Consider the following 22,045-nt stretch of genomic DNA (forward strand, 5'->3'; position numbering starts at 1 on the left):
TGGGGCTGACTAAACCTTCCTCGTCTTCTAAATATAGAATTTGGATAAACAGATGAAATTCAGCTTTATTCACATTCTGACAATCAGATTTACATTATGTTCATTGCTTGAAGTCTTTTCTTTCAGAGCAGCGATGACAACTCTGGTATGTTTCTAACTCAGTATCAGCTTGGTCAATTAAAAACATCTTCACCTCTCATCAGAAGCTTGTGGCTTGTGAAAATAGGATTCATGCATATTAACTAGGTCGACACTCCAGTGAAACACTGAGGAAGTGCTGTATAGCCAGAACTGAATGATGCTGAGGCATTTGAGAGCTTTGATGTGTTTGTAACAGCAGAAATATGGGGAAATTAAGACTGTAAATAAAAATAAGATCTAGGGGTTTTCAATGTTCAGGAAAGTCAAGATGGGCAATAATTTAAAAAAATTAAAAACAAGATATTTTTTAGAGTACAAAATGCTTTTGCTTATCCCCATTTAAGGGGAAATATACCGTGGCCAATTCACCTACCCTGCCTGCCCATCTTTTTTAGGTTGTGGTGGTAAGACCTATGCTGATACGGGGAGAAAGTGCAAACTCCACACGGACAGTGACCCAGGGCCTGTATCAAACCCGAGTCCTTGGCGCCGTGATGCAGCAGTGCTAACCACTGTGCCTCCGTTGTGTCCCTAAGATGGGCAGTTATAAAAGGAGAAGGTGCAAATCAAGTGTCAGGGATACCTGGGCAATAAATGAAGTTAATTCTGTGGGAAGTAGAAAGTTACAAATTATACAAACTTGGTTTGCCATTTAGTCTGTGAAATGTATCGCACAAGTAGGTGGGAAGAGACAGGAAGTGTATGAGGTTTTAGAGAAATCTTGATGGAGAAAAGCTCAAAAAGACAAAATGATTAAAGACCGTAGCTACCAAAGGTGGGTAGCTTGAACAAGGAAATTTCCCCCATTCACCAGACCCGTCTCAGTAAAAAGGTGCCCGGAATCGGGAGATTTTTGCTTGGATGAGGGCGGGTTGGCATGAGGTTGTGCCTGCTGACCCCTAAAGCAGAGTGTAGGTAACTATGGGGATGGACAAGTGCCAAGGCCGGCTTGTTAGAAAGCCTGCCTCGGCTTTCCAGGACTTGCTCCCAGTTGTCTTCCAAGATGTCTATGCCCTCTATCTCTCATATCCCCTCACTCCTTCACCTACATACTGTGGCCCCTCATACCCTATACAAACTCAGGTCCCCTCCCAACCCTTATAGCCCTTCATATGCCCCATGCCAATGACCCAGTATCCACCATGGACCGACTTCAACTACTTCCATGGAAAGAAAAACCATTGATAACTGTTACATGTTTTTATTCTTCTGGTTTAAAAGGCACAGTGGATTAAAAAAAACTTCAGATCACGACAGTTAATCAGAACTTACCTACCCTTCAAGATCATTTACATCTACTCTGTCAATTTATGACTCCAACATTGCATGTTAAAGCCCTTGGCACAGTCAAAATGGGGTCCATTTGAACTTAATACTAAGTTCAAATGACCATGATGGGATTGGGTTTCCTTCACAGAACTGTTAAAGCGCAGAAGGAGGCCATTCAGACAATCATGTCTGCATCTGCTTCTTGGATTGAGCAGGGACCGCACGTTGGCACAGTGGTTAGCACTACTGCCACACCAGTCCAGGGATCGAGGTTCGATTCCGACCTTGGCCGACTGGTGGAATTTGTACTTTCTCCCCCGCCTGCGTGGGTTTCCTCCGGGTGCTCCAGTTTCTTCCCGCAGTCTAAGGTTGTGCAGCTTAGGTGGATTAGCCATGCCAAATTGCTCCTTTGTGTCCAAAGGTCAGGTGGGGTTACAAGGATAGGGCGGGAAGAGTGGCCCTGGGTTGTGGCGCTCTTTCAGACGGTCGGTGCAGACTCGATGGGCTGAATGGCCTCCTTCTGTACTGCAGGTAGTCTATGATTGTATGAATTCCCAATCTCTCCCCGTAACCCGACACATTCTTTCTTTTCAGATACATCAATAATTCCCTTTTGAATGCTTTGATTGAACCTGCCTCCATCACATACTTGGACAGTTCATTCCAAACCCTAACCACTTGCTGCATGAATATGTTTTCACTCATATCATTTTTTGTTTCTTTTGGCAATTGCTTTAAATCTGTGCCCTCTCCTTCTCGGTCCTTTCACGAGTAGGCTCAGTTTCTCCCCATCTACTCAATCCAGACACCTCATGATTTTGAATTCTTCTATCAAATCGCCTCTCCGCCTTCGTTTCTCAAAGGAAAACAGTCCAACCATCTCCAATCTATCTTAATAACTGAAGTTCTTCATATCTAGAACCATTCTTGTGAAGCATTCCTGCTTTCTCTCCAATGCTTCACATCATTCGGAGATTGAAACATCCAGTAATGGATGCAATACTCCAGCTGGGGCTGAGCTAGTGTCTGATACAAATTCAACATAACCTCCTTGCTCTGGTACGCTATGCCCCTATTAATAAAGCCAGACTACTATATTCTTTATTAACTGCTCTCTCAACTTGTCCTTCCAACTTCAATAACTAATGCACATATATGCCCAGGTCCCTCAGTCCCTGCAACACTTTAGAATTTTACTCTTCATTATATATTGTCTCTCCATGTTCTTCTTGTCAAAATGAATCCATTCACATTTCTCTGCATTGAACGTCATCGGCCACCTATCTGCCCATTCCACCAACCTTCCGATGTTCCTTTGAAGTTCTGCAATCCCCTCCTCACAGTTCACAATGCTTCCGAGTTTTATATCAGCTGCAAACGTTGAAATTGTCCCCTGCACACCAATGCCGAGATCATTAATGTGTATCAAGAGAAACAAGTTCCATAACTGACCTCTGGGGAACTCCACTACAAACCTTCCTCCAGCCTTAAAAAACATCCAGTAACCATTACTCTCTGTTTCCCGTTTTGTCATCCAATTGCGTATCGATGTTGCTACTGACCCTTTGAGTCCATGACCTGTAACTTTGCTCACAAGTCTGTTGTGCGGCATTTTATCAAATGCACGGTAGCATTGTGGATAGCACAATTGCTTCACAGCTCCAGGGTCCCAGGTTCTATTCCGCCTTGGGTCACTGTCTGTGCGGAGTCTGCACATCCTCTCTGTGTGTGCGTGCGTTATCTCCGGGTGCTCCGGTTTCCTCCCACAGTCCAAAGATGTGCAGGTTAGGTGGATTGGCCATGCTAAATTGCCCTTAGTGTCCAAAATTGCCCTTAGTGTTGGGTGGGGTTACTGGGTTATGGGGATAGGGGCGAGGTGTTGACCTTGGGTAGGGTGCTCTTTCCAAGAGCTGGTGCAGACTCGATGGGCCGAATGGCCTCCTTCTGTACTGTAAATTCTATGATCTATGATAAGTCCATGTACACCACATCAACATTACCCTCATCAACCCTCTACATTACCTCATTAACAGACACAAGCAAGTTCCATGCTGACTTTCCTTAATTAACATGGATTTGTCCATCTGACATTTAATTTTGTACCAGGTTATTGCTTCTCGACGTTTTCTCACCGCTGAAGTTAAACTGACTGGCCTGTAGTTACTGGGGTTATCTTTATCCACTCCTTTGGCAGTCCTCTGGCACCATCCCTGAGTCTAAAGAGGACTGAAAGACTACGATCTCCACAATTTCCCCTCTCACTTCCATCAGTGTGCTAGGATGCAGCTCATCTGGTCCTGGTACCTTTTCAACTTTAAGAACAGGCATTCTATCCAAAACCTCCTCCTGAGCACATTTGAACCTTTCTAGTGTCTAAATTGCACTTTTTTAAAAATCATGGCCTGAGTAGCATATTCTTTCTTGGTAAAGACCGAGCAAAGTATTCATTCAATACCTCAGCTATGCCTTCTGCCTCCATGCCAAAATCAACTTCTTGTTCCTTAATCTGCCCTGCTTCTCCTTTTACCACCCTTTCACAATTTTTAGATGTAAAATAGACTTTGGGATTCCATATCATGTTAGCTGCCTGTCTCTTTTCATACTCTCTCTTATTTGCTTTTTCATTTGTCCTCTGGACCCTCCGCATTCGGCCAGATTCTCAACTTTATTTTCTACCTGGCATCTGACATCTTTTTCACAGGAGTATTATGAAAGAAAAGTACCACACTGAGCCACACAAGGAGATAGTTAGTCAAGCGATCAGAAGATTGGCAGGAGGCATGTTTGAGGGAATGTCGTAAAGGGGAAAAAAGCAGAAATCTCAGAGAGGGAACTCAGGAGCCTGGGGCCGAGGTAACTGAAGGTCTGACCACCAATGCTGTAGAAATTAAAATTGGAGGAACTCAAGATGCTGGAATATTGCAGTGCAAGATTGAGAATTTTAAAATCAAAGTGCTGCTTGACCAGGATCCAACAGAGATCAGCAAGCACAGGGATTATAAATGTGTAAAGAGACAAGCAACAGAGATTTCACAAATCTTGGGTCCATGCAGTGTAAAATATCGGAGACCAACCAGAATGTGTTGGAGTAGTTAAGTCGAAAGGTAACAGGGACGTGACTAAGGGACCAACAGCAGGTCAGTTAAAGCTGGACTGATATTATGGAGGTAGAAATAGAATAGAATAATTGTTATTATTACAAATAGGCTTACATTAACACTGCAATGAAGTTACTGTGAAAAGGCCCTCGTCGCCACATTCTGGCGCCTGTTTGGGTACACAGAGGGAGAATTCAGAATGTCCAAATTACCTAACAGCACGTCTTTCGGGACCTGTGGGAGGAAACCGGAGCAATCGGAGGAAACCCACGCAGACATGGGGAGAATGTGCAGACTCCGCACAGACAGTGACCCAAGCCAAGAATTGAACCTGGGACCCTGGCGCTGTGAACAAAGAACATAGAAAAATACAGCACAGAACAGGCCGTTCGGCCCACGATGTTGTGCCGAACCTTTGTCCTAGATTAATCATAGATTATCACAGAATTTACAGTGCAGAAGGAGCCACTCGGCCCATCGAGTCTGCACCGACTCTTGAAAAGAGCACCCTATCCTAGGTCAGCACCTCCACCCTATCCCCATAACCCAGTAATCCCACCCAACACTAAGATCAATTTTGGACACTAATGGCAATTTATCATGGCCAATCCACCTAACCTGCACATCTTTGGACTGTGGGAGGAAACCAGAGCACCCGGAGGAAACCCACGCGCACATGGGGAGGATGTGCAGACTCCGCACAGACAATGACCCAAGCCGGGAATCGAAACTGGGACCCTGGAGCTGTGAAGCAATTGTGCTATCCACAATGCTACTGTGCTGCCCTTAAGAACAAATTAATCTACACTGCATTATTCTACCATAATCCATGTACCTATCCAATAGCCACTTGAAGGTCCCTAATTTTTCCGACTCAACTATTACCTCAGGCAGTGCATTCCATGCCCCCACTACTCTCTGGGTAAAGAATCTACCTCTGACATCCCCCCCATATATCTTCCACCATTCACCTTAAATTTATGTCCCCTTGTAATGATTTGTTCCACCCGGGAAAAAAGTCTCTGACTGTCTACTCTATCTATTCCCCGATCATCTTATAAATCTCTACCAAGTCGCCCCTCATCCTTCTCCGTTCTAATGAGAAAAGGCCGAGCACCTTCAACCTTTCCTCGTAAAACCTACTCTCCATTCCAGGCAACATCCTGGTAAATCTCCTTTGCACCTTTTCCAAAGCTTCCACATCCTTCCTAAAATGAGGTGACCAGAACTGCACGCAGTACTCCAAATGTGGCCTTTCCAAGGTTTTGTACAGCTGCATCATCACCTCACGGCTCTTAAATTCAATCCCTTTGCTAACGAACGCTGGCACACCATAGGTCTTCTTCACAGCTCTATCCACTTGACTGGCAACTTTCAAAGATCTATGAACATAGGCCCCAAGATCTCTCTGCTCCTCCACATTGCCAAGAACCCTACCGTTAACCCTGTATTTTGCATTCATATTTGTCCTTCCAAAATGGACCACCTCGCTTGTCAGGGTTAAACTCCATCTGCCACTTCTCAGCCCAGCTCTGCATCCTATCTATGTCTCTTTGCAGCTGACAACAGCCCTCCTCACTGTCCAGAACTCCACCAATTTTTGTATCATCTGCAAATTTGCTGACCCACCCTTCAACTCCCTCATCCAAGTCATTAATGAAAATCACAAACAGCAGAGGACCCAGAACTGATCCCTGCGGTACACCATTGGTAACTGGGCTCGAGGCTGAATATTTGCCATCCACCACCACTCTCTGACTTCTATCGGTTTGCCAGTTCGTTATCCAACTGGCCAGGTTTCCCACTATCCCATGCCTTCTTACTTTCTGCATAAGCCTACCATGGGGAACCTTATCAAATGCTTTACTAAAATCCATGTTTAAAAAACACTACATCCACTGCTTTACCTTCATCCACATGCTTGGTCACCTCCTCAAAGAATTCAATAAGACCTACCCCTCACAAATCCGTGCTGACTATCCCTAATCAAGAAGTGTTTTTCCAGATGCTCAGAAATCCTATCCCTCAGTACCCTTTCCATTACTTTGCCTACCACCAAAGTAAGACTAACTGGCCTGTAATTCCCAGGGTTATCCCTATTCCCTTTTTTGAATAGGGGCACGACATTCGCTACTCTCGAATCCCCTGGTACCACACCTGTTGACAGTTATGATGAAAAGATCATTGCCAACGGCTCTGCAATTTCATTTCTTGCTTCCCATAGAACCCTTGGATATATCTCGTCAGGCCCGTGGGGCTTGTCTATCCTCAAGTTTTTCAAATTGCATAAAACATCTTCCTTCCTAACAAGTACTGTATCTCCGAGCTTTACAGTCTGTTTCACACTGTCCTCTCCAACAATATGACCCCTCTAGTTTGTAAATATTGAAGAAAAGTACTTGTTCAAGACCTCTCCTATCCCTTCAGACACAATACACAATCTCCCACTACTGTCCTTGATCAGACCTACCCTCGCTCTAGTCATTCTCATATTTCTTACATATATGTTTTCCTTGATCCTACCCACCAAAGATTTTTAATGCCCTCTCTTAGCTCTCCTAATCCCTTTCTTCAGTTCCCTCCTGGCTATCTTGCATCCCTCCAGTGCCCTGTCTGAACCTTGTTTCCTCAGCCTTACATAAGTCTTCCTCTGAACAAGACATTCAACCTCTCTTGTCAACCATGGTTCCCTCACTCGACCATCCCTTCCCTGCCCGACAGGGCCATAGATCATTGATCATAGAATTTACAGTGCAGAAGGAGGGCATTCGGCCCATCGAGTCTGCACCGGCTCCTGGAAAGAGCACCCTACCCAAGGTTAATACCTCCACCCTATCCCCATAATCCAGTAACCCCACCCAACACTAAGGACAATTTTGGACACTAAGGGCAATTTTGGAAACTAAGGGCAATTTATCATGCCCAATCCACCTAACTTGCACATCTTTGGACTGTGGGAGGAAACTGCACATCTTTGGACTGTGGGAGGAAACTGGAGCACCCGGAGGAAACCCACGCACACACGGGGAGGATGTGCAGACTCCGCACAGACAGTGACCCAAGCCGGAATCGAACCTGGGACCCTGGAGCTGTGAAGCGATTGTGCTATCCACAATGCTACCGTGCTGCCCACATACATACATATCAAAGACACGCAGTACCTGTTCCTTGAACAAGTTCCACATTTCACTTGTGTCCTTCCCTGACAGCCTATGTTCCCAATTTATGCACTTCAATTCCTGTCTGACAGCATTGTATTTACCCTTCCCCCAATTGTAAACCTTGCCCTGTTGCACGCACCTATCCCTCTCCATTACTAAAGTGAAAGTCACAGAATTGTGATCACTACCTCCAAAATGCTCCCCCACTAACAAATCTATCACTTGCCCTGGTTCATTACCAAGTACCAAATCCAATATGGCCTCCACTCTGGTCAGACAGTCTACATACTGTATTAGAAAAGCTTCCTGGACACACTGCACAAACACCACCCCATCCAAACTATTTGATCTAAAGAGTTTCCACTCAATGTTTGGGAAGTTGAAGTCACACATGGCAACCACCCTGTGACTTCTGCACTTTTCCAAAATCTGTTTCCCAATCTGTTCCTCCACATCTCTGCTGTTATTGGGGGGGCCTATAGAAAACTCCCAACAAGGTGACTGCTCCTTTCCTATTTCGGACTTCAACCCATATTACCTCAGTAGGCAGATCCCCCTCGAACTTCATTTCTACAGCTGTTATACTATCTCTAATTAACAATGCCACCCCCACCTCTTTTACCATCCTCCCTAATCTTATTCAAACATCTATAACCAGGAACCTCCAACAACCATTTCTGCCCCTCTTCTATCCAAGTTTCCGTGATGGCCACCACATCATAGTCCCAAGTACTGATCCGTGCCTTCAGTTCACCCACCTTATTCCTGATGCTTCTTGCGTTGAAGTATACACTCTTCAACCCATCTCTGTGCCTGCAAGTACTCTCCTTTGTCAGTGTTACCTTCCCCACTGCATCACTACATGCTTTGGTGTCCTGAATATCGGCTTCCTTCATTGCTGGACTACAAATCCGGTTCCCATTCCCCTGCCAAATTAGTTTAAACCCTCCCGAAGAGTACTAGAAAACCTCCCTCCCAGGATATTGGTGCCCCTCTGGTTCAGATGCAATCCATCCTGCTTGTACAGGTCCCACCTTCCCCAGAATGCGCCCCAATTATCCAAATACCTGAAGCCCTCCCTCCAACACCATTCCTGCAGCCACATGTTCAACTGCACTCTCTCCCTATTCCTAGCCTCGCTGTTACTTGGCACCGGCAACAAACCAGAGATGACAACTCTGTCTGTCCTGGCCTTTAACTTCCAGCCTAACTCCCTAAACTTGTTTATTACCTCCGCACCGCTTTTCCTACCTATGTCGTTGGTACCAATCTGCACCATGTCTTCTAGCTGCTCACCCTCCCCCTTCAGGATCCTGAAGACACGATCCGAGACATCCCTGGCCCTGGCTCCCGAGAGGCAACATACCTTCCAGGAGTCTCGCTCGCGACCACAGAATCTCCTATCTATTCCCCTAACCATTGAATCTCCTATTACTATTGCTTTTCTATTCTCCCCCCTTCCCTTCTGAGCCCCAGAGCCAGACTCAGTGCCAGAGACCTGGCAGCTAGGGCCTTCCCCCAGTAGGTCATCCCCCCCAATAGCATCCAAAACGGTATAATTATTTTGAAGGGGAACGGCCACGAGGGATCCCTGCACTGTCTGCCCGTTCATTTTCTTTCCCCTGACTGTAACACAGCTACTCTTGTTCTGTACCTTCGGTGTGGCTACCTCCCTGTAACTCTTCTCTATATCCCCCTCTGCCTCCCGGTTCATCCAGCTCCAGTTCCCTAACATAGTCTCCGAGGAGCTGGAGTTGGGTGCACTTCCCACAGGTATAGTCAGCGGAGACACCGGTGGTATCCCTCACCACCCACATCCTACAGGAGGAGCATGCAACTGCCCTCGCCTCCATCCCCTCTTACTTTACAGAATATAGCTGCCCTGTGGACCAACTGGAACTCCGCCCTCCGACTCTGCTCCCAGTCAGCTGCACTCTCTGTAAACACCTGGCTCCCTCTTTGCAGAAATGAAATGAAAGGAGCACCTTGCTCCCTCCTCACCTAACTCCCTCAGTCACCAAACTCTCTCTATAGCTCTCAAATGCACCAGATTTAGCACTCAATACGAACAAAGTCTGCATTGTAGCTGGCTCACTTTTATACTGTGAATCTTGCCTCTGAAAACTGGCCTAATCCAATTAACTAATTAACAAGCTCCAGCTGCAAGTACCCACAAGTAGAACCTTGTTTAAAGCTGATTGAAAATTCACCTATTAAACGAAACGGCAACTTTTAAGTTAATTAACTAAATAAAAGGAAGACTAGACTTTAGATAAAAATGAACCCTTATACTCCCTCAGTCACCAAACTCTCACTATAGCACTCAAATGCACCAAATTCAGCTCTCAGTGCAAAACAATAGTGAAGGTCTCAGTGAAGCAACAGTGTTAACCGTGCCGCCCAGAGTCTGCCTGAGTGGTAGCACAGAAATGTGATTTGAAGCATCTTGGGATTAGGGATCGTTTCAGACAGTTGCGAGGGAGAAGTATGGAGTTAGTAGTTACAGAACAAAATTCCGTGGCGGGTGAAAGACATTGGGCAGAATCTTGGGAAGCTCCCAGGAGTGGGAAACAAGGTAGATGGGGTACGTAACTGAGCAGGAAGTTCAAATAAATCAGCTTCCAGATGGGGGATGATACTAAAAAAATTAAGTTGGTGGCGGATGATGATGGATCAAGGTTCCAACAATCTTCCAAGAATCCTCTTTTTAAATATCTTTGTAGTTCATTAACATGCGACCTCGCCAGAATTAAGTGTCTATTTCCAATCCAGTGATCAACCAATGAGAAAAACATGCCTTCAGATTCACCACTGCTTAGCTGTGAAATGCAGTAGACCAAGTTGTCTCCATGATGGATTTGGAGCAAGCAGGAGATATTTTTTCATTTCTCAGGTGCTTTGTCCAGTTGCTGAAGAGGAAGTATTAATGGCTGAACCACTTTGCAGCTTTCACCAGAGATCTGGGCATGGATCTGACCCGAGGGAGGGAGGTGGCAACACTCTGAAGTCTTGTGGGGGACAGAGGGAGGAAGTTGGACTGTACAATTTCTGTATAGTTGAGGATGATGAACAGCTGGCCAAGGATAACAGGAGGACTTTTCAGTTGCTGGAGGGCTAAATAATGGTGAAGAAGGAAAACTTCAGGGTCAAGGATAGGTGGTCAAGTGTGATGGGGGCTAAGTCAAAGTTCATAAAGTCAGGGCAATCATGATGGAGTGAGAGTCAAGGGTGATGGAGTGGTGTTCAAAGTTCATTGACGCTGGTTCAGGAACTTGGCTTCCAGTTCTCAAATCACTCTGAGTGACCACAGACGAGTTTGTGTCAACAAGAGGTGTTCTCTGCAGGGAACCTCGAGGCTGGAGTTGACCAGGGTATTGTGAGAGGAGACCAGGATGTGGCTAATAATTATAGGGCTCCCCTTAGTCAAAAGTGCTCAGGACAGGAGAGGGTGGAAGACTGTACTGACCAAATCATCACCTGCCTCAGGCAGAAAAAATGGGTCAAAGTGTACCCAAATCTGCCGCACGCTCTGGCACAGCAGCTGGGGAACCAGCAGACGGTATCCCAGGTGTTCACAATTGGCACGTAATCAAATATATCACAGGCGGTGTCACTACTGACAAATGTCAGTCATGCAATGTCCAAAGCAGCTGAGATGATCACAGTCTTCTATCAGGACCTATGCCAGCTCCTTCACAGAGATCTATGTCCTCCTGTATTGGGAGGCAATCCATTGTAAACTGTTTTAAAAGTCACCACAGCATTGAAATGCTATTCCACCGGGTCATTCCACGGCTCCACGGCAGATAGCAGGACAATTGAGCAATGCACAAGACAAACTCGTGACAGCCTCGTTACAGCTAGATTCTAACTAGAATGAGGAATTTGCAAGATGTACTGGTTTGCTCCATTGTAAAAATTGCTCTGTTTGTGCCAGAAGAGCTGAAATATTCCCTCCAGACCATCAGTGTGACCTCTGGCACCGAGAGGTAAAAATGCAGCAGGCCCTGGGTATGACCAAGCCTATTCGGATGGTTTCAAGAGCACCACATACAATTTGGAAGGATGTTGCACTGGACTTAATGACACACACACTCCGAATGCCGGCAATGCCGATGAACTCCATTCACTCACCTGCAAGATGTGGAGTGCCTCAGCTGCAGACGGTGTTTTAACAACAGCTTCAGGTGGATGAGGAGGAGGTGGCTTAATTGCTGGGTTCCAAAGCCCCCAATCGTCTTGTCCAGGATAGAAATCTGCACAGATACTCGGAGATGCCACCCATTCCACACTGTAACTGACGTTTCCATTGGCCCACATCACCCACCATTGTTTGTTCATGAAGTACCATGCCCTTAAATGCATCCATCCATTATTACAACTCCCAACATAATGTTCATTCATATCTGAATCAAGTGGTCTGAAACATATATTCACACATGAGTTATATCAGTGCAGTGATTGAATACAATATAGCGACCTTTGTGGCATTATAATTTAAAAAACCTTTAATTTCCCTTCGCTCTGCCATGGTGCCAGCCTGACAGCTGCAGCTGAGGTGGAGTGTGCTGTGTGCTATGCCCTGGTTCCTGAGATGACCTTGGTGGCCATCCTCTGGTAGTCTGAGGCCTAGAGGGCTCCAGCCTGCTGAGGGCCTCACGCACAAGCCCAGATTCACCCTCTCCAGCCTGACCTACTGGAGGTGATGTTGTATCTGGTAGAGGGGAGCAGGGGTGGCAGTGCACCCTGGGAGCGCTCTGAGACAACAGGTGAGAATTGAGTGCTTTGCAGTTGAGTTAAGTGTAAATTTTCCGCATCCTATTAATCTCTTATTCTGAATTTCAGAATGATATGTTTTTTTTTCAAGTGGCACTTTCTAATTTACCATTTAATTTTAGGCTGGGATTTACTGGTTAAATTTTGTGGATTATTTCTGTACTGGATGGATTCTCATCACAGTAGCTCTGTTGGAACTCATCGGTCTCAGTTGGATCTATGGTAAGTACAAGAAAAGCACTGAAATCAAATCAAATAATTGTTAGGACCTCGGAAGAGCCCCCAATCTTTGTTCGGATCCCAGATGAGACACCCAACAATTTGCATTTATAAAACTATGAGGAAAGGGTACTTCATCCAGGAGTGTTAATCCCAGGAGTGTTGACCAATCGGTATCTTTTATGTGAAAACAAATTTTAATTTAAACACAGAATCAATCACATTAGCATCAAAGCATTACAGTTAACAGTTCAAATAGCCCTTTAACAAAAGAAAAATAACTTTAACTTACTCCCATGCACCTGAAACTATATTATTGAGATTCCAATTAAGCAAATAATATAGTTCAAAAAACACTTCCAAATAAAGTTAGCAGTCAGGTTTACTTGCTTTCCTCTGTGCAAAGACCTTGGAGAGAATCATCTATCAGCCTGCTGACTCCTGGGCCGGAATTCTCCCCCAACTAGCGGGGTGGGCCGTACCGGCACAAAAGAGTGGCGTGAACCACTCCGGCGCCAGGCCGCCAGGAAGGTGCTGAATTATCCGCACTTCTGGGGGCTATGGCCAGCGCATGTGCAAGAGCGCCAACGTGTTTCTGGCGCATGCGCAGAATCATTGGTGTGATCCCTGCGCATGTGCAGGGGGGTTTTCTTCTCCGCACCGGCCATGGCGGAGCTTTACACAGGCCCGGCACGGAGGGAAAGAGTGCCCCCACAGCACAGGCCCGCCTGCAGATTGGTGGGCCCAGATCATGGGCCTAGGCCACCGTTGCCCACCGTGGCCCACCGTGCCCCACCCCCCCACCCCGGGGCTTCGATCCCCCTGCCCTGCCGCTCCGATCCAGCTGTCGAATTCCTCACAGCGCCGTTTTATTGCCGGGGCGGGGATCACGTCGCGCCGGTCGGGGGCTGTTGGCAGTGGCGCGCACCGGCCGATTCTCCGGGCCCCGATGGGCCGAGCGGCCGCCCATTTTTCAGCCGGTCCCCGTCGGCATGAAATGGACAAGGTCCATACCAGTGGGGGGTCGGAGAATTGTTCGACTAAAATCTTATGGCAAACTACAAAACTACAGACAGACCTGGCTCCATCCATTAATTACATCATAAGGCATTATTCGGTCTCCTCCCACTGAGATGTTCCAACACCTTTTTTTATCCAGGGCTAACCACAATCCTTCATCAATTACCTACACCCCAAGGATCCTCCAAAATCAAAACAATGTTCCATTAGCCATCTATCTGTAAACAAGTAAATCGTTAAAACCAATGATAACCTCAATTTTGCAAACCCTTAATCACAGCTTTAGCAGACACTGCCTGTATGTATCATAAAGCAATGTTTTAATAAATTTACTGTAAATGTGGAATATAATATATAACAGTTTTGTACCTCCATCATATAACTAAATTAAATGGTACTTGTGTGGATCTTGAGGTCTCTTTACAACAATCAAGGCCATCAAATTTGGTAATGTGGTGTGGATGTTTCTTCATATTTGAGAACGATGAGATTTTAAATGCTCGCGTTGATTCTGATCGATCTCTCCACATTTGGCTCCAAAACCCAGGCAGGCAGTTCATTCAGCATCCTTCACTCATAATCCCCATATTTGTGCTGAGTTACAGCTCGTTACTGTTGGAGTACATTTTGCTGCAGCCATTTTCCTGTTATTGATGATGGGGACATTGTTCAAGCATCTTTCCCCTGAGTTATATAACTGCTAACCGTCTCAGCTCAGTCAGTCACTGGTGTTTCCCATCTATCAGGGCAGAAGGAACAGCAGGACAATCTCAACTTCAGTGTGTTCATGATGTTTCTGCTGACCTCCTGGCATCCACCTTGTATTCTTCAACTCTTGACAAAAGTTTCACTTTGAATGCCCATCCTCGCCATTCTAATGGCAGGGCCTGTCCATCTCTGAAACATGACCCTTGACTAGAGTCAGTTCTTCATGATTCATACAAATGTTTTACTTTCACTGATAATCGGGTTGGTGACAGGGAGCAACTTACCCACCCTGTTTGAAATGCTGAGTGAAATCTGCTGGTGGATCAGGTCTAGCCACCCATCTACGCACCTCCCTCTAGGATGGTTGATAACTTAACTGTGAAGCAAGCCCTTGCCCTCTGCTAATTTTTCCATAGAATCCCTAAAGTGCAGAAGGAGGCCATTCAGCCCATCGGTTCTGCACCTACCTTTTGAAAAAGCATGCTGCGGAGGCTCCCCCAATCCCCTCCCCCTCTATCACCATAACCCCATCTAATCTTTGGACACTTAAGGACAATTTAGCATGGCCAATCCTGCACATATTTGAACTTGTGGATGTTTGCAGCAATATCGTGGCCTTAAGAGAAACCTAGCTGAATGTTACTGACACGTTTCCCTTCAATGAAGCCTCCCCACCTGACTACATCTTCTACCACTCGCTCTATAAAGACCATTGCCATGATGGTGTGGCACTTATCCCCAACCTATCACTTGACCTGGCCCTCTGCTGTGAGATGAATTGGACATTCTGAATTCTCCCTCAGTCTACCCAAACAGGCGGTGGACTGTGATGACTAGGGGATTCTAGTGGATTTTCACAGTAGCATTATTGCAGTGTTAATGTAAGCCTACTTGTGGCAATAACAAAGATTATTATTATATTATTATATTATTCTCCTCTGGCACTTTCTTCCAATTGTGTATTTCACCTTTTTCCAACAATTTAACATCTCTTTCAAAACCATCCTCTACAACCCTTCCGACTGCAATACATTTTTGTCAATAAGTTATCTTATTGCACCAAACAGCTTGTCTTCCTTGATGACTTCAACCTCCATCTCAACTCATCAGGCTCTTCCCCCTTTTGAGTTCACTGCCCTCTTGTGCTCTCTCAATCTCTCCCTCCGTGTAAATGCTCACAGACACCACTGAACCTGCTATCTTACCTGGTAGTCCTATTGTATCAATCACAGATAAAGCCATCTCTGATAGCTTCACAGTATCACTCACCACCCATATTCCTCTTTCACACTCCAACTTGATCTCGTTCTGTACCCATCCCTGCAGAAGACTCTCACTCAATTCAGTTAAAGCTCTCCTTTCAAAAACGTGGGCATCTAGCCCACGTTCGCAACATTTCTCAGCTACTGATTTGCTTAGCCACACCCTCACCTCCACCATCCATGCTGGGATCCGCTGCAAAGCCACTAGTCTTTCTGACCTTGGGCCAAGTACACCCTCATCTCCGCTCCGTTAAATTCAAGGGATACCAGACTTGAAAGGATTGAGTGGATAACTGCGTTAACCATCCATTGCTGGATCTGACTGGATGACTCAGAACAGTGGATAATCCTGTAAGGCAAGATAACCTCCATCTTCTCCTCCACTGCAAACAATTTTGTTAAAGTCCTTCCTTGCCTCTGTTCCATCCACCCTCCTAGAGAAGATGCTTATGGGCTTTTTTAGCAGTAACATTGAAAGCATCTGATCGGCTGCCTCTTTAATAATCTTTTTTAATAATCTTTATTATTGTCAAAAGTAGGCTTACATTAGCAAATTGGGCGGGATTCTCCGACCCCCCGCCGGGCTGTAGAATCAGCAGGGGGTGGCGTGAATCTCGCCCCACCGTCCCGACACCGGCTGCCGGGTTCTCCAGCGCGGTTTTTCGGCAGGGACAGGAATCGCGACGCGATTGGCAGCGGCCCCCCCGGCGATTCACCGGTCCGTGATGAGCCGAGTGGCTGCCCGTTTTCGGCGGGTCCCGCCAGCGTCCCGCTGGTGTATATTACGCCAGTTCTGCACCGGCGGGAGTGGCTCTGCGGGCGGCCTGTGGAGTCCTCGGGGAGGCGTGGGGCAATCTGGCCCCGGTGGGGGGGGGGTCCCCCACGGCGGCCTGGCCCGTGATCGGGGGCCCACCGATCCGCAGGCGGGCCTGTGCCGTACGGGCACTCTTTCCCTCCTCCAAAGCTGTGTGATTCCTTCCTTACATCTCACACTCTTTCCACCTCACTTTTATATTTTAGGATGCTCCTTAAAACCTGCCTCTTTAACGATGTTTTCGGTCATGAGTTATATTTTTTTATTCGTTCATCCCTAATTGTATTCCCCATCCCTAATTGCCCTTGAGGGGGCAGTTAAGAGACAACCATATTGCTGTGGTTCTGGAGTCGTAAGTGGGCCAGACCAGGTAAGGACGGCAGATTTCTTTCCCTGAGGACATTAGTGAACCAAATGGGTTTTTACGACAATGGTTTCATGGTCATCATCAGACTTCTGATTTTAGATTACCTTATCAAATTTAAATTTCACCATCTGCAGTGGTGGGATTCAAACCCAGTTCCCCAGAGCATTACCCTGGCTTTCTGGTTACTAATTCAGTGACAATACCACCATCTCACCACCCTCCCCGCTCCTTATGCGGCTCAGTGTTATACTTTGGTTTGCCGTGTTCCTGTGATGTGCCTTGGGAAAATTAATCAGCGGGATTCCCCGTTTCGGAGACTATGGGTGGATACTCCAATTCTGCGGAGATGTCCTGAGGGTGCGTCTGGTCTTACGACCAAAACATCAGCACTTCCCCCGCACTGATGCGCCGCTCGGTAGGGGGCTAGCAGCCGCACGACGTAAAGACCACCGCTTTACCTGCCAATACGGACGTTAAATGGCGGGTCCATGGCTGCACATGCGCACGGAGACGGCCTGCAGCAGCCGTGGCGTACAACATGCCGCCGGTCGATCGCAGACCCGGCCTGCCAAATACTGACCCCCCTGTAACCCAGAGGGAGGCCAGTCCCAGAAGGAGATGATGCAGTCACTGGGTAATGTGACACAGACCCAGACAATGGTGGCACAGTCGCAACGCGATGTGGCGCAGTCCCAGATGGCGCAACTCCCTGTGCTCCATGACCGCAAGCATGCAAACCCTGGTCGAGACCAGAGTGAGCCTCCAAGCCTGGCAGCACCAGATAGCGGGGGGCCTCAGCGGATGGCTCCGCTTGCACCCCCATCCCATGGAGTAGCCCTGAGGGCCATCGGGCACCCCAAGGGAGGAGGAGGTGCCTGAACACCGTAGCACCTCGGAGTCCCCCACTCCTGTCCCTGGTGCATCTGGTGGGCAGTGGGCGGCACCACACCATGCTGGACACCCAAGCATCAGCTGGGTTCATCCAGGCTCGGTCCACCCAGAAGACGTGCACCAATGGGGACCCAGGTTGCAGACCGCCTCAACTCCTGCTGTACCAGTTAGTTGGCACAGGTACAGGTACTGTTTGTTATTGGGTCTAAGGCACACATCTGTAAATATTTGTGCACATTAAACACCTGTTCACACTGCCACAGCTGCCTCAGTGCTCTGTCAGATGGATAGGCTGATCTGGGCAGGGCTGGCCAGAGAGGGTGTGCAGGGGGGCAGGCGTTGTGGGTGGGCTGGCCTCCCCACCATCCCCCCTACTATCTCCACCAACGTCACCCCAGGGATCTGATGGGACCATTTGATGGAAGGGCCAGCTCGCATGCAGGGATCACTCAGGTGGACGGTGGACAGGGCTTCCATGAGCAGGAGCATGTTGCCAAATGATGCGGAGCACCAGAGCTCATCACAGAGGGGTTGTCATCATTCTCCATCCCATGGACCAGAGCCGGCGTTACTGCCAACCCAAAGTTCCCAGCCTATATTGCGGCAGATGTGTAATACGCAAGGAAGGAGGGGGATCTGGCCGGGGTGGCTGGGAGCGGATGTGTGGGGGTGGGATGTGATGTCTGTGCTCATGGCCAGTTTCCTCCTCCCTCCCGATAGTTGGTGAACCTGGAGGCAATCAGAGCATCCTATCCGCCTGTCGTGCAGCCTCCCATGCCTGCCCACCCTCGCCGTCCCCCACATCCTCCTCATCGGAAAAGGACTGGTGTTCATCCTCTTCCTCCAGCACGTCGCCGCTCTGCTGCACGATGTTGTTGATGACACAGCAGCCCGCTACGATGCAGGCGACCCTCTCAGTGTCATACTCCTGAAGCAACTCTCGCTCACGTCCCTGGTCGTTGCATGGGCGTCATTGTAGCGGTTCTCGGCATTTGCCTTTGGCGTCTGGATGGGCATCATCAGCCACAACCGCAGTGGATATCCCCATGTCGCCTAGGGGCCAACCCCCCAACTGGGGGCCCGGGGGCATCTCGAAAATGTCAGGAGTCGTCGAGTGTACCAGGATGAAGGTGCCGTGCACGCTGCCCGGGTACCGGGCGCAGACACGCATGATGAGCATCTAATGGTCACATATCAGCTACACATTCATCGTGGGGAACCCCTTTCAGTTTGTGCAGAGCGGCCTGTCATCTGCAGATGCTCGGGTACCTGGTGGACATGAAATGGATGTATTGTGCCGACTGGCCATATCGGGCCTTCGTGACGGCGCCGATGTACCTGTTCTCCGAGGTTTGTGAGATCCCGAACACGTCCCTACTTGGTGTCTGGAAGGAAACTGTCACATAAACGTTTGGGGCGACCGTCACCTAGACAGCCACTGGGAGCAGGTGTCCTTCCCCATACCCCTGCGGCGCCAGGTGTGCCATCACCTGGCAGTTATGTTGCTCTGCCGTCGCTTCTCAGCTGGAGTCTTCGATGGCTTGCCCGATCCGGCAGCTCTTCTTCCCGTCAGCCTATTGGGCAGCTGGCTCACAATCCTGGGTGGCTGCCGTCTGTTCCTCTGGTGCAGGCTCTGCTGCTGTCTGCTCTGCTCCTAAAGCTTCCTCTTCCTCAAGCAGCACCCGCTCTTTCAGCTGCAGGGCATCGCCCCTGCTGGGCTGGGGCAACCAGTAAGAAGACCAACATTGCTGGTTGAATTCCAATATTCATTGTCTGCAGGGGATAAAAGGCCGACATGTTAACATGGTGCGTACCCACATACCCAACGAGGTCCAATGGGCTACACGGTGGTCCTGGGATGGCACTGTGGACCCTGCCCCTGCATGTCGTCCTCTACCCCCGCAAGATCCCCGCACCCCTGGCCCAACGGTGCCTGGCACTGAGATGGCCTCTGGCGTCTATCCCTGCTAGCACTGCCCTTGCCAGCAGATTGCTCTGCGGCCCCCGTCCTGCGCCCCCTTAGGGGTTACAGTGGGCATTGACCTGGGTGGGCTGCCTGGTGCCCTGCCATCGGGTGGCGGCCGTTTGGGTGGTGGGGGTATGGCAAAGGGTGGGGTGCGGGGGTGGGGAGCTGGGGGCACCCATACGGCCAGTTTCACTTTACAGAAGCAGGGGCTACTGTGGGTGGCCAGTGCGGTGCACAGCAAGCTGGCTGCCTTGCAGGCCATGGCAATGGTGGTCAGTGGCAAGGCACCGCCCCAGTCCTGTGGGGGGAGGGTCACCCCAGCCACTCAGCCCATTCACCTTCCCACCCCCCCATTCCGGACCGGGCAGGGCCCCCCTCACTCCAGCCAGCCCGACAAGTGTCCGGCCCGGCATCCCACAGTCAGGCCTCTGTCTAGGCGACGGAGAATTGTGATTTGGTGTCAAATCGGCCTCACCATCATTTCGGTGTCGGAACTGATTCTCCACTCAATCGCATTTACCAACTTTACCATCAGCCGAGGAGAATCCTGCCCATTATTTTGGTTGCTGCTGTGATCCCTTGTCTGATTTAACCTGTTCATTAGTGACAGCCAGGATGAGATGAACTTCTACAATAAACAAGCTGCCCTGAAGACTAGACAGGCCAAATGATTGTGTCTCTTTGCTTTCTTGTCGCCCACAGGAGTAAACAGATTCATCAAGGACATTGAGATGATGATTGGGGAAAGGACTTGGCTCTTCTGGCTGTGGTGGAGAGTCTGCTGGATTTTTATCTCTCCGTGTTTGCTGGCAGTAAGGAACTGTTAAATCTTCTAGTGATTTAAAAAAAAATAATCAGACTGTAGATATTGTATCTAATTGTTTATCCCATCACATCATCCAGGTAATCTTAATATGGTCCTTAGCAACATTTGCCCCACCAACATATGGACCTGTTGAGTATCCTGCCTGGGCAATAGCACTTGGCTGGTGTATGATTATCTTCTGTATTATGTGCATCCTCATTGTCGCCATTGTGAGAGTTGTCCAAGCTGAGGGTGCCACCTTGTGCCAGGTAAGGAAAAATGTCATACAGATTGGACAAACCATTGATCAAGGGTGGCCTGTGGGATGTGTTCAGAGAGTGCATTTCGGACAGTTTCATACAACTACACATTGTGGAACCAACTAGGGAACAGGCTATTTTGCACTGGTAATAAGCCACCCAATGTAGTTAATCAGTGAGTTCATACTCTGCGTGGGAGGAATGATCATAACATGCTAAATTTTCATGTTCAGTTTCAGCGTGAGGAACCTTTGCTGGAACCTCATGTCGAAAGTTAAATCAAGAAAATTATAAAGGTATACAAGCAGAATCTAAGAAAATGTGCCGAAAAAAATAACAGTTGGCAGATAAGCAACGGCAGGCATTTAAGGGGGTATTAAATGACTCTCAGCAACCATATATTCGATTGGCAAAGGAAGGGCAGAATCTTTCTGTCCTACCTTGGTGGGGGCAGGGCTGGAAAATGTGTTGAGCCATTCAATAGTCCATTGACTTTGCGGGTGTGGAAAATTCTGCCGTCAGGCAACCTATAATATTTTGCCCATGGACTCTTGAGAATATTGATCCATCCATGGTTAATAAAGGAAGTTAGGATGGCAGTAAATTTTCCAAACCAAATTGTGGGTGTAACTACAGTGTTTGGAATACAACGGTTCAAGAAGGCAGCTGATACCATTTTCGCGACATCAATTCGGTGCGGGCAATAATGCAAGATGAGCCAGTGAAGCTCACATGAGAGAAATATATAAAACAAATTTAAAAGATATGCATAAATTTTGTGAAGATTAGTGTAGGCCAGAAGGTTGGGATCATTTTGGAAACCTACAATGGATGACTAAAATAGTAAAGAGGGAGAAAATAGATTATGTGATTAAACGGGGAAGAAATATAAGTACATAAAGTAAAAGATTCTACAAGTATATAAAAAGGAGAGAGTACTTAAAATAAACATTGATCCCACAGAGTGTGGGACTGGAGGTTTGAAAATGGGAAACAAGGAAATGGCATAGACTTTACACCAGTATTTTATATCTGCCGTCATGGTATAAGACAGTAAAAGTATCCCCAAAATATTAAAAATAGCAGGCCCAAATGAAGAAATCATACCACCAGAACAGAAGATTTCGGCAAACGAATGGCTAAATGGGACTAAAGGCTGACAACTTTCCAAATATTGATTGGAACCTCTGTCGGTCAAACAGTTCGGATGGGGCAGTTTTTGTACAGTGTGTGCAGGAGGGTTTCCTGACACAATTTGTGGATAAGCCGACAAGAGGGGGGGGCCACA

The 22,045-nt window shown here is 47.8% G+C and overlaps 1 protein-coding gene across 2 annotated transcripts in view; it reads left to right on the forward strand.

Annotated features, from left to right (window-relative positions):
- LOC119951661 (sodium- and chloride-dependent neutral and basic amino acid transporter B(0+)-like) overlaps nt 1-22,045 on the forward strand; it is a 67,274-nt gene that overhangs the window by 40,509 nt on the left and 4,720 nt on the right. For both annotated transcript variants that reach the window (XM_038774850.1, XM_038774851.1), the window contains exons 11-13: nt 12,568-12,667; nt 20,395-20,504; nt 20,596-20,766. In XM_038774850.1, coding sequence (XP_038630778.1) covers nt 12,568-12,667; nt 20,395-20,504; nt 20,596-20,766 — 381 coding nt within the window. The remainder of the gene's footprint in view (nt 1-12,567; nt 12,668-20,394; nt 20,505-20,595; nt 20,767-22,045) is intronic.

Source organism: Scyliorhinus canicula, chromosome 17 (assembly GCF_902713615.1).
Source record: "Scyliorhinus canicula chromosome 17, sScyCan1.1, whole genome shotgun sequence".
Taxonomy (NCBI): Eukaryota; Metazoa; Chordata; class Chondrichthyes; order Carcharhiniformes; family Scyliorhinidae; genus Scyliorhinus; species Scyliorhinus canicula.